At 45.9% G+C, this 13,161-nt stretch overlaps 1 protein-coding gene and 1 pseudogene across 2 annotated transcripts in view; both read left to right on the top strand.

Moving 5' to 3' along the window:
- PALLD (palladin, cytoskeletal associated protein) overlaps window positions 1-5,997 on the top strand; it is a 394,011-nt gene extending 388,014 nt beyond the window's left edge. Inside the window, exons 18-20 of one of the 2 annotated variants that reach the window (XM_069540800.1) lie at window positions 196-361; window positions 765-898; window positions 1,962-5,997. In XM_069540800.1, the coding sequence (XP_069396901.1) occupies window positions 196-361; window positions 765-898; window positions 1,962-2,134 (473 nt within the window). In that variant the 3' untranslated portion in view covers window positions 2,135-5,997. The remainder of the gene's footprint in view (window positions 1-195; window positions 362-764; window positions 899-1,961) is intronic. The other variant, XM_060015319.1, reaches the window with a different exon arrangement.
- A 131-nt stretch (window positions 5,998-6,128) lies between these two features.
- LOC132427624 (ferritin heavy chain pseudogene) lies at window positions 6,129-8,009 on the top strand (annotated as a pseudogene).
- Window positions 8,010-13,161: the final 5,152 nt, after the last annotated feature.

Below are 13,161 nucleotides of genomic sequence, written 5' to 3'. Positions count from 1 at the left end.
GAGAAAGGCGTGGAATGAAGGGTAGGAACCGCTCTTGGTGGAGGAGGGATAACTTGGAGAGAGGACAAGCATCCTGCCACCTGAAGGGGAAAACGACGTCAGCAAGGTTGAGCGGGATTGCTGAAAGCACCTGCGTTCTTTTGTGGTACCTTTTGCGCCCGTCACGGGTAGGTAATCCGTCTCGTGTCTTTGCAGCTAAGGAAGCGCACAAGCCCCCCGTGTTCCTCGAGAAGCTGCAGAACACGGGGGTGGCAGATGGGTACCCGGTTCGGCTGGAATGCCGGGTGTCCGGGGTGCCGCCGCCGCAGATATTTTGGAAGAAGGAAAACGAGTCGCTCACTCACAGCACGGACCGCGTGAGGTGAGAGCCCACGGGGCCGCCCCCCACCCGCAGGGGTCCTGATGGTCCCAAAGGGAGGTGCACAGCACGTGCCTGTGTGCGCCGCCCCCGGGCCAGCCCCTGCCCCCGCACGCCTGCGCTTTGCGGAGGCGGCTGCCCTGCTGTGTGGTGCAGCCGCTCCCCGCCTAACGCAGGCAGTGCTTTGCGGGGGCAGATGCTCCCCCTGGGAATTAAGTGCTCGGCTTCCTTCAGCCTCCCGGCCTCTCCGCTCTCTCATTAGCTGTCACGGGCTGGCGGCCTCTGCAGAATTAGGAGGACCCTGTTATCCGCTGCTTGCACAGTTCTGTTTCTCATGAGCTAATGAGAAGCGATGCTTCGTGTCCTGAAACATTTCGAGCCCTATGGCCATGTCTGTCTTTCGCAGCCTGCACCAGGACAGCTACGGCTACGTGTGTCTACTCATCCAGGGAGCCACCAAGGACGATGCTGGCTGGTACACGGTGTCGGCCAAGAACGAGGCCGGGATCGTGTCCTGCACGGCCCGGCTGGACGTCTACAGTGAGTACCCCTCCCCCTCGCCTCGATGCGTTATTGGTTCCTTCCGTTACGACAAGGCGGGCGTCAGCACACCGAGTCACGTTACTCTGATCTGATCAACAACTCTAGCGCTTTATTTGCCAGAAATTTCACACTGCTCTTTCTCTTTCTATTTATAGTTTCTCAACATTAATAGTGAACCTCGCCAGAAGAACAGTGCCCAAGTATCACTCAGGAACTTTGCGTTTTTAGCAAAACGTGCATGTGGATTTCTCTGGCGTCGGCTACCCAGCTGTGGCTTTCTTACCCAGCACCCCAAGGGTTAACACCAGGCAAAGGCATAAGCACAGATTTTTCACATTTTCTTACTGCCTTGTGCAAATGACTGCCTTTTAACATTTCTCCCTAAGCTACTATGATCCTGTCACAGCATCTTAATTCACTCTAAACGTGTGGCCCATTGAACCTGGAATGCGTACTTTCTGTGGCTCAGTGCTTTGTGTTAACATATCCTAAGCAGTTCAGCAGTAGGTTTGTGAGTGTTTGTGTACGTGTATTTGTGTACATGCATCCCAGATTGAAAGAAAAAAGTTCTAAGTTTACAAACTAGCCCAGTAGCATTATGTGATCTAGTGACAAGAAAACCACTAGGAAAAATTCAGAACTGATTTCACACCTAAGAAATGACTGACCTCAACCTTCCCTATCACCCGGTTCCTTTCAAACAATTTGTGTTAGAACACCCATCCAGAATACCTGATGACTGTCATTACTGTGGCATTTATCCATTTTGAGCTTTGAAGTTTTTTTTCAAAGTGAGAATCAGGAAGTGTAGCAGCCCTTTCAAAGGACTCCCCGAGCTGCAGTGAGTACTGACTATCGAGATAAACTACACGCTGTCTCTGTTCCCGAGCTGCTGCAGTGCCACCACCCTGTGTAGGCAGTAAATCTGCAACATGTGAGTAGACTGCAGGACCACCCGTACGCTTTAGGACTTCTTAGGTCTTTTGCAAAGAACACGTGCCAGGTACACACACAGCCATGCTGCCTGGTTAGATTCTGAGTTCCGTGTTGTGTCTTGCAGCCCAGTGGCAGCAGCCGCCGCCAAGCGCCAAGCCGAAGCGGGTGCGGCCCTCGGCCAGCCGCTACGCCGCGCTCTCGGACCAGGGACTCGACATCAGGGCCACGTTCCAGCCCGAGGCCAGCCCGTCCCACCTGATGCTGAGCCCCGGCCTCGTGGAGAGCGAGGACCTGTGAGCTGGCGCTCTCCACGGAGCCCAGACGCTGAAACCACCGCTGCCTTGACCCACACCCTCCTCTGTCACGGGACGTAAAAGGCAGAAACATACCTTTGGCTCTAAGAAACAAAAGGACACCAAAATCCTACTTTTCTTCCTGGTAAACCAGACGTAGAGGCTGCGTACGCGATGCTGATTGATAGGAATGCACACCTTGCACGGAGAATTCACATTCATCAGCCAATTTAAAACTTTGGGAAGTGCTGCAAATCAGGGGGTCTGAAATGCCAAAGTGCTAACGGAAAAAAGGTGACCATGACCTGTGTTGTCCCGAGTGTCTTCCCTAGCGTAGGTGCTGCCACCCGGCGTGAGGCCGGGGGGCTCCCCGGAGGTGGCTGCACCACAGGGGACACCACCTGGGCTCTGCAGGGCAGTGTGCTCATGCAGCCAGGGACCCACGTGGGGCATGGGACAAGGAGGGTGCCACCAGGAAGCCCAAGGAAACGCCCGTCCGCGAACAGCTTTCCACTAAACCGTGCGCAAGGAGCCACCTGCCTTCAGTTCTGTGAACATCAAGGGTTTTCTAACAAGGCCAAGACCTTCGTTCTTAACCTTTTTTTCTTTACGTGTAGTATTTTCTTTTCTTGTTACCTTGGTAGGGCGCTTACTTACAAACCATATTAAAAGAATGCGAAGTACTCTGAATAAAGAAGAAGCATATTGCAGTCCATTCCACGAAGGGCATCCCAGCCACCCAAGTGACCAAGGTGTGTAGTATCTGGAGGAGACGGGTCTGGAAGGGGCGGAGAGGAGAGGGAAAGGAAGCACGACCAGACAGACTGTGCTCACTTAGATGAAAGCAGCGGAGCACGAGACGGTAAAGGCCAGGCTTTTCTTTGCTTTTCTTCAAACTTACTTAACCTAAAATAGAAGCGACAAAACACCGCCATTCCCAAGTCAGGAGCTCGAGGGTCAGCCGGAGGGAAGCTCGTGCTCGGGACACTGCAGTGTCGGAGCTGGTGCCGCAGCGGGAGATTGAGGTGCGCACTGCAAGTTGAATATGGGCTGAGCTGCGAGATTGTCATGGATCAGAGACAGCCTGTGGGCGCTAGTCTACTTGGGGAGACAAAGACGGGGGTGCTGGCATGCATTTTCTCTGTGGCACCGCCATATGGTGGATGGAAACTATTCACTTCCCTGCTGCCACGAGACCTTTCGCCTTAAGAAGGTGCTGGGTTCCAAGTAGTTTGTAAAGGCATCTCGGCAAAGACTGCTTTCTGAATGCCTGTGATTCTGCATCAGCTAGATGGCGTGGATGGATTCTGACCAGACTTGACGGTTTTAAGTCAGAACCAATAAACTTTAAAAAGGAGAAAAAAACAAATTTGGGCTGATATTATAAAACCTGAGTCTTTAATGGTACTTTCCTATGAAGAGAACACACTGTATTCCTCATGCAAAACACATTTATCTTTCATTATTTATAATACAAATGTTGAACTCTTAGCTCAGTTACTCCATTCAATACGTAGTATTTTTAAGTACTTCTGTATCTGTGTGCCACCGTGTATATCCCATTGCACTGCTTCACATGGACAGCTTTCTACTTCCTTGTAAGAGCACCAACCAAGCGAGCTTTAAATGCCAGGCTGGAGCTCTGGTGCCCACGTTCTGTGCAGAGTGGCACATGCGTCTCTGACCACACCTACGTGCATTGCTGATGTCGGATTTCAGACACCGCGCAAAGTCTCTCCTGGACCTTTCTATACTGTAGAATTATGACTTAACATCATCTCTTCCTTGCCAAATTTTTCTGAATGTGACTTTTTGCTGATTTGCTGGGTTTGGGATTAAGTAGCATTATTTTGCCACCTTTCATGTATTTATAAAGAAATAAGTACGATCTTACCACTTTGGATTGTTGTGCTGGTGTAATGTGGATTTAACATCAATAAATATTTAACAAATAATAGTTGCAATTTTGTGAAGCAAATATTCAGTCGTTTTCATTTTCTATTGCTTGCTGTAATAAACTGGTACAGACTAGAACTACTGTGTCTGCTGCAGTGCATTCTCACCTGAGCGCAAGCACCTGGGACAGAATTGGGCTCCTTGCGGCTGTAGGACGGGGTCCCACGTGGTCTGTCAGCAGGGGGCGGGGGGGCACTGGACTGCTACAGGCCGTGTCACCACCCCCCCTCACCAAAACTGGCAGTGAGAATCCCCCTTGGGACAAATCCCTCTCACGCTTTGACTGCGGTCAAGGAGAGTCCCGTGCCTTTCAAGGGACCATCTGATCTGGGATCTGCATGTGGGTGAGAGAGAAGGGGGGTGCACCCCAGGGGGGGGACGCTGGCAGCCGGCTCAGAACCCCGCCTGCCTCAGCAGTTTACCGGACATGTGCCTGTGAGTAACAGTGGATCCTTTGATCCCCTGGGAAGGCGTCCTGCAACCACATACCATAGCCGCTCTCTTAGGGATTAAGTATACGGGGTCTGGCTCAAGAGGTCCTCCCCCAGACACACCAGATCCGCTACTACGTACAGACCCATTTCCTCCGAAAGAAACCTCGGGTGAATGAGAACAGACCCACGTCACAACAGGAGAGCTGACGCATAGCCTCACTGTGACCCCCACTGCCCGGCACGGTGACCCACAGTGAGGAGGGAACTCAACCCCAAGCTTTCAACCCCAAGCTTTCCCTGGGGAGTGAAGGGTTTGAACCCCTCACCAGGACCCCAACTTTTAAGGCCTGCCTCTGAGACCAGCCCCCAAGACGTGTAGCTTTGAAAGCCAACGGGGCTTCTGTCCATGAGACAAGGCTGCGGGGCACTGGGAGATGCTTCTTCCAGGGCTGCATGGACTGGGCCAGCACAGAGGCCGCCGACTGAAAAGCGCCCAGACCTTCTGTGAAAGAGGCTTCTTTGCTTACGTTCAGCCTGAGGGACAGACATCTAGCTGGACACGTGTCAGGCCAACCCGAGTGCTCTCCAGAAACCCCCAAGGGCAGGCACTGTCTTCACGCCATCCCTCTGCCTCCAGATTGCCACTAGCTCCCGTAAAGGGGCCCGTGCACTGGCCTGGGGCCCAGGGGACACCTGAATGGCCTAGCTCTGCCGGCCAGGGGGGCTTACATTTGCGAGTCCCATAAGTCTGTAACGGAGAAACAGTTCTTACCCGGCTATCCCCCGGGGCAGAGCACACAGGCAGCACACTGAAGCACCCCAGTCTCTCTGTGACACAAGGCAGTGGTCTTCACAGCTATGGCATAAGGGGCAGGCTTCTAATTAAACACACACCTGGGGGCCGACTGCAACTCTCTCCAGAGGGGGGCCCTGTCCCAGTTCACCTGTGTCTGGAAGAAAGGAGTGGGCACAGGAGTAGCAGCCAGGTGTGGCTGCCACCCACTGTGATTTTAAATCTTCCAACAAAAGTCCAGGACCAGAACGCTTCACAGGTGAATTCAATCCAACATTTAGAGAAGAGCTAACACCCATCCTCAAACTCTTCCAAAAAATTGCAGAGAAAGGAACACTCCCAAGTTCATTCTACAAGGCCACCATCATCACCCTGATACCAAAACCAGACAAAGATATCACAAAAAAAGAAAATTACAGGCCAATATCACCGATGAACATACAGGCAAGAATCCTCAACAAAATATTAGCAAACAGAATCCAACAAAACATTAAAAGGATCTTTCACCACAATCAAGTGGGGTTTATCCCAGGGATGCAAGGATTCTTCAATATACGCAAAATCAATCAATGTGATACACCGTATTAACAAATCGAAAAATAATAAATAGCATCATCTCAGTCCTCACGGAGAGTCGCCGCAGATTCTTGCTTCAACAGTGCTTGGACGGAACCCGGCGCTCGTCTCCCGCCCCGGCCGGCCGCTCAGAGCCAGCCCTCGCCACCACCTCACAGCGCCCTCCGACTGCCCCAAGGTCCCCACCGCCATTACAGCGCCGCGCAGCCACCGCCACCATTCCACCTCAGCCGCCCACCATGACGACCGCATGCCCCTTGCAGATGCGCCAGAACTACCACCAGGACTCAGAGGCTGCCATCAACCACCAGATCAACCTGGAGCGCTACGCCTCCTACGTCTACCGGTCCATGTCGTACTATTTTGACCGTGATGATGTGGCTTTGAAGAACTTTGCCAAATACTTTCTTCACCAATCTTGTGAGGAGAGGGAACATGTTGAGAAACTGATGAAGCTGCAGAACCAACGGGGTGGCCGAATCTTCCTTCAGGATATCAAGAAACCAGACTGTGATGACTGGGAGAATGGGCTGAGTGCAATGGAATGTGTGCTACACTTGGAAAAAAGTGTGACTCAGTCACTACTGGAACTGCACCAACTGGCCACGGAGAAAAATGACCCCCATTGGAGTGACTTCATTGAGACTCATTATCTGAATGAGCAGGTGAAATCCATTAAAGAACTGGGTGACCACGCAACCAACTTGCGCAGGATGGGGCCCCCGCATCTGGCATGGCACGGTATCTCTTGGACAAGCACACCCTGGGAAATAGTGATGATGAGAGCTAAGCCTTAGGCTGGCTTCCCGTAGCCACAGGGGTGACTTCCCTGGTCACCAAGGCAGTGCATGCATGTTTGGGTTACCTTACCTTTTCTGTAAGTTGTACCAGAATATCTACAAGTCCTTTCTTTAGTACCATTCCTTCAAATAAAGTAATTTGGCACCCCCCCCCCAAAAAAAAGCATCATCTCAATAGACACAGAAAAGGCTTTTGACAAAAGTCAACAGCCACTTATGATAAAAACTCTCCAGAAAGTGGGCATAGAGGGAACCTACCTCAATATAGTAAAGGTCATATACGACAATCCCACAGCAAACATCATTCTCACTGGTGAAAAACTGAAAGCATTTCCTCTAAGATCAGGAACAAGACAAGGATGTCCACTCTCACCACTATGATTCAACATAGTTTTGGAAGTCCTAGCCATGGCAATTAGAAGAAAAAGAAATAAAAGGAATACAAATTGGAAAAGTCACTGTTTGCAGGTGACATGATACTACACATAGAAAATCCTAAATATATTACCAGAAAACTACTGGAGCTCATCAGTGAATTTGGTAAAGTTGCAGGATACAAAACTAATACACAGAAATCTCTTGCATTCCTATACACTAACAACAAAAGATCAAAAGGAGAAATTAAGGGAAAAATCCCACTGACCATCGCAACAAAAAGAATAAAATACCTAAGAATAAACCTACCTAAGAAAGCAAAAGACCTGTACTCAGAAAACTATAAGACACTGATGAAAGAAATCAGAGACAACACAAACAAATGGAGAGATATACCACATTTTTGGATTGGAAGAATCAATATTGTGAAAGTGACTATACTACCCAAAGCAATCTACAGATTCAATGCAATCCCTATGATATTTCTTAAAGAATTAGAACAAAAAAATTTATAATTTCTGTGGCGACACAGAAGACCTCAAATAGCCAAAGGAATCTTGAGAAAGAAAAACAGAGCTGGAGGAATCAGACTACCTGACTTTGTACTACAAATCTCAAGTAATCAGAACAGTATGGTACTGTCACAAAGACTGAAATACAGATCAGTGGAACAGGATAGAAAGTCCAGTGATACACCCATATACATATGGTCAATTAATCTATGATGAACAAGGCAAGAGTATACAATTGGGAAAACACAGTCTCTTCAATAAGCAGTGCTGGGAAAAGTGGACAGCTACATGTAAAAGAATGAAATTACAACACTCCCTAACACCATACACAAAAATAAACTCAAAATGGATTAAAGATATAAATGTAAGGCCAGACACTATAAAACTCTTAGGAAAAAACATAGGCAGAACACTCTTTAACATAAAACACAGCAAGATCTTTTTTTTTTTTTTTTTTTTTTTGCAGTACGCGGACCTCTCACTGTTGTGGCCTCTCCCGCTGCGGAGCACAGGCTCCGGACACGCAGGCTCAGCGGCCATGGCTCAGGGGCCCAGCCGCTCCGTGACATGTGGGATCCTCCCAGACTAGGGCACGAACCCGTGTCCCCTGCATCGGCAGGCGGACTCTCAACCACTGTGCCACCAGGGAAGCCCCAGCAAGATCTTTTTTGATCCACTTCCTAGAGTACTGAAAATAAAAACAACAGTAAACAAATGGAACCTAATTAAACTTAAGAACTATTGCATAGCAAAGGAAACGATAAACAAAACAAAAAGACAACCTATGGACTGGGAGAAAATATTTGCCAACAATGCAACCGACAAGGGATTAATCTCCAAAATATACAAACTTATGCAGCTCAATATCAAAAAATCAAACAACCCAATCAAAAAATGGACAGAAGACCTGAATAGACATTTCTCCAAAGAGACATACAGATGGCCAAGAGGTACATGAAAAGATGCTCAAAATCACTAATTATTAGAGAAATGCAAATCAAAACTACAATGAGGTATTCCCTCATACTGGTCAGAGTGGCCAGCATCAAAAAATGTACAAACAATAAATGCTGGAGCAGGTATGGAGAAAAGGTAACCCTCCTATGCTGTTGGTGGGAATGTCAACTGGTACAGCCACTATGGAGAACAGTATAGAGGTTCCTTAAACAACTAAAAATAGAACTACCATATGACCCAGCAATCCCACTCCTGGGCATATACCTGGAGAAAACCATAATTCAGAATGATACATGCACCCCAATGTTCACTGTAGCACTGTTTACAATAGTCAAGACATGGAAGCAACCTAAATGCCCACTGACAGATGAATGGATAAAGAAGATGTGGTGTTTATATGTGTGTGTATGTGTATATATACACACACACACACACACATACATACACACAATGGAATATTATGCAGCCATAAAAAAGAACAAAACAGTGCCATTTGCAGCAACATGGGTGGACCTAGAGATTGTTAAACTGTGTGAAGTCAGACACAGAAAGACAAATATCGTATGGTATTGTTTATATGTGGAATCTTAAAAAAATTACAAATGAACTCATTTACAAAACAGAAATAGAGTCACGGATGTAGAAAACAAACTTATGGTTACCAGGGGATGGGAGGGGACAGGGATAAATTAGGAGATTGGGATTGACATATACACACGACTGTATATAAAATAACTAGTAAAGACCTACTGTATAGCACAGGGACCTCTACTCAATACTCTGTAATGACCTATATGGGAAAAGAATCTAAAAGAACTAAGAGTGGATATATGTATAACTGATTCACTTTGCTCTACACCTGAAACTTACACAACACTGTAAATCAACTCTACTCCAATAAAATTTTTTTTTAAACTACATACAGAACTATCATACGCTCTAGCTAACTCACTCCTGGGCATATATCCAGAGAAAACCATAATTCGGAAAGACACATGAACCCAATGTTCATTGCAGCACTATTTACAATAGCCAGGACATGGAAGCAACCTAAGTGTCCATCGACAGGTGAATGGATAAAGAAGATGTGGCAAATATATACAATGGAATATTACTCAGCCGTAAGGAAGAATGAAATAATGCCATTTGAGACAACATGGGTGGACCTAGAGATGGTCATAGTGCATGCAGTCAACCAGACAGAGAAAGACAAACACCGTATGATGTCTCTTGGGCATACAGGCTGTGATCACTCATGGCTCAGGTTACCGGAGTGCAGACAGGTAGAAGAGACTCAGGGAAGAAAGAAGTTTGGGGAGAACTCTGGACAGAAAGGCACAGAGAGGAGCACAGCCTGCCCTCCAGAATACCACTGGTTTTACACACTCCAGGTTCACAACCACCCGCTCTGTTTTCCAGATGCCAGCATTCACGGAGGCCTACAGCTTGAAGATCAAGAGTCAAGCAAAATATTTCTCTGCCCAGAGTCCTGCCTCTGGTGAGAGAAAATGCAGTCAGAGCACAGACAGCCTGCCAGGTTGTCTGGCCACTGTGCCCCTCGATCTGTCTGTAACTTCCGGATAGGATATAGTTAGCCAACCTGTGTCCCTCCGAGAAGAGAGCCAACTGGGCCAGTCACAGGCGCACAGCAACCAACCCCTCCTGTCCAGGCACCTCCCTAAGGTTAGAGCAACCCCATCTCACATTCTGGAGGTCCAAACTGGGAGCTGCATGTGCACGACGCCGGTGCTCTGTCACCCTCTAGTGGCTGTCCTCTCTAACTGCAGTTTTGAATCCTTCCTCCTGCACCCCGCTCCCCAGCTGGCTGCACTGGCCTTGGGCACCTTCCAGCCTGATTACATTCCCCTTCTTTTTGTAATCACAATAAAGTCACCTACAGAGTTTCAGGATCTCTCCAGAAGGAAGATCTTTTAATCAGTACATGTTAACCATGAGAAGTTTGTTTCAAGAACGAAACTGAAATACTGTATTTTTCTTTTTGTTTCCAAATAGAAACAGCTCTAGTTTTGTAGGTCATAAAAATTCCAAAGTTATAATATGATGTCCTTGGCCAGAGAAAGAAAAGAAACATTTTAGGGCTCCCTCCACTCAACCACCCTTTAAGTCATGTGATTGGGCTTTAAATCAATCAGCTGATCCCTGTATCTCTCTGACCAGGATTTATATCAGCTCCACCCCCTTTAATGTACCTAACCTAGTTTTACCCCATAGTCTGCCCCTGAAACCTGCAACTTCAAAAGTTGGGAAGTTAATGTTGATCCCAGCACCAAACACGGCTTCAGCGGGAGAAAAAAAACGGTACAAATGAACTGATTTACAAAACAGAAACAGTCACAGATGTAGAAAACAAACCTAGGATTTGTTTGGAGAAAAGGGGGGGAAATGGGGTGTGGATAAATTGGGAGATTGGCATTGACATATACACACTACTATATATAAAATAGGTAACTAATAAGGACCTACTGTATAGCACAGGGAACTCTACTCCATACACTGTAATGACCTATATGGGAAAAGAATCTTTAAAAGAGTGGATATATGTATATGTATAACTCATCACTTTGCTGTACAGTATGGTACTGTCACAAAAACTGACATATGCACCACTGGAACAGGACAGAAATCCGGAGATAAACCAGGAACATATGGCCAACTAATCTTTGATGAACAAGGCAAGACTATACAGTGGCGAAAAGACAGCCTCTTCAATAAGTGGTGCTGGGAAAACGGGACAGCCACATGTAAAGAATGAAACTACAACACTCCCTAACACCATACACAAAAATAAACTCACAATGGATTAAAGACCTAAATGTAAGGCCAGACGCTATAAAACTCTTAGAAAAAAACATAGACAGAACACTCTAACATAAAACACAGCAAGATATTTTATGATCCACTTACTAGAGTACAGAAAATAAAAACACAAATTAAAAAATGGGACCTAATTAAACTCAAAAACTATTGCACAGCAAAGGAAACCATAAACAAGACAAAAGGACAACCCTCAGAATGGGAGAAAATATTTGTAAATGAAGCAACTGACTAAAGGATTAATTAAAGGATTAAAGGATTAATCTCCAAAATATACAAGCAGCTCATGCAGCTCAATATCACAAACACCCAATCCAAAAAATGGGCAGAAGACCTAAACACACATTGCTCCAAAGAAGATATACAGATTGCCAAAAAGCACATGAAAGGTTGCTCAACATCACTAATCATTAGGGAAATGCAAATCAAAACTACAGTGAGGTATCACCTCACATCGGTCAGAATGGCCATCATCAAAAAGTCTATGAACAACAAATGCTGGAGAGGGTGTGGAGAAAAGGGAACCCTCTTGCACTCTTGGTGGGAATGTAAATTGATACAGCCACTATGGAGAACAGTATGTAGGTTCCTTAAAAACTAAAACTAGAACTGCCATATGACCCAGCAATCCCACTACTTGGCATATACCCTGAGAAAACCATAATTCAAAAAGAGTCATGTACCACAATGTTCATTGCAGCTCTATTTACAATAGCCAGGACATGGAAGCAACCTAAATATCAATGGACAGAGGAATGGATAAGGAAGATGTGGTCCATATATTCAATGGAATATTAGCCATAAAAAAGATCAGACTAATGCCATTTGCAGCAACATGGATGGACCTAGAGATTGTCATACTAAGTGAAGTAAGAAAGAGAAAGACAAATACCCTATGATATCCCTTATATGTGGAATCTAACAAAATGGTACAAATGAACTTATTTACAAAACAGACATAGACTCACAGATGTAGAAACCAAACTTATGGTTACAAACAAGAAAGGGGAGAAAGGGATAAATAAGGATATTGGCATTAACATATCCACACTATATATAAAATGTGTAAGTACCTAGTATATAGCACAGGGAACTCTACTCAATATTCTGTAATAACCTATATGGGAAAGCGATCTAAGAAAAATGGACATATGTATATGTATACCTGATTCACTTTTCTGTACACCTAAAACTAATACAACATTGTAAATCAACTATACTCCAATTAAAAAAGAAAAAAGACATACTTTGCAATGCCAAAAAAAAAAAAAATGACCCTAAGTATGCTTACCCTCTTGGCCAACAATGAATGAACAAAGTGAGTACTTCAGCAAGGGACAGAAAGTACAAGAAAGCACCAAGTAAAAGTCACAGAGCTGAAAAAATACAATAACTGAACTGAAAATTATGATTGATGCATTCAAAGCAGACTAGATGAGGCAGAAGCAGACTGGTGAACTCGAAGACGGGGTAGAGAACATATCCCACTAAACAACAACAAAAGAAAGAATGAAAAGAGTGATGATAGCTTAAGGAATTTATGGGACAACATCAAGTGGACCAACATTCACATCACAAGGGTCCCAGAAAGAAGAGAGAAATGGGCAGACATTTTATTTGAAGCAATAATGGCTGAAAATTTCCCTAACCTGGGATGGAAAGAGACAGGTTAGGGAAAGAACCAGTCTCCAGATGCAAGAAGCCCAGAGATTTCCAAATAAGATGAACCCAAAGAGCCCATATCAAGACACATTATAAAGAAAATGTTAAAAATTAAAAGAAAGGAGATTATC

Source organism: Delphinus delphis, chromosome 6, assembly GCF_949987515.2.
Source record: "Delphinus delphis chromosome 6, mDelDel1.2, whole genome shotgun sequence".
In the NCBI taxonomy this organism is placed as follows: Eukaryota; Metazoa; Chordata; class Mammalia; order Artiodactyla; family Delphinidae; genus Delphinus; species Delphinus delphis.
The sequence above is the reverse complement of the archived record's forward strand: the minus strand, read 5'-3'. Positions and strand labels throughout refer to the sequence as shown.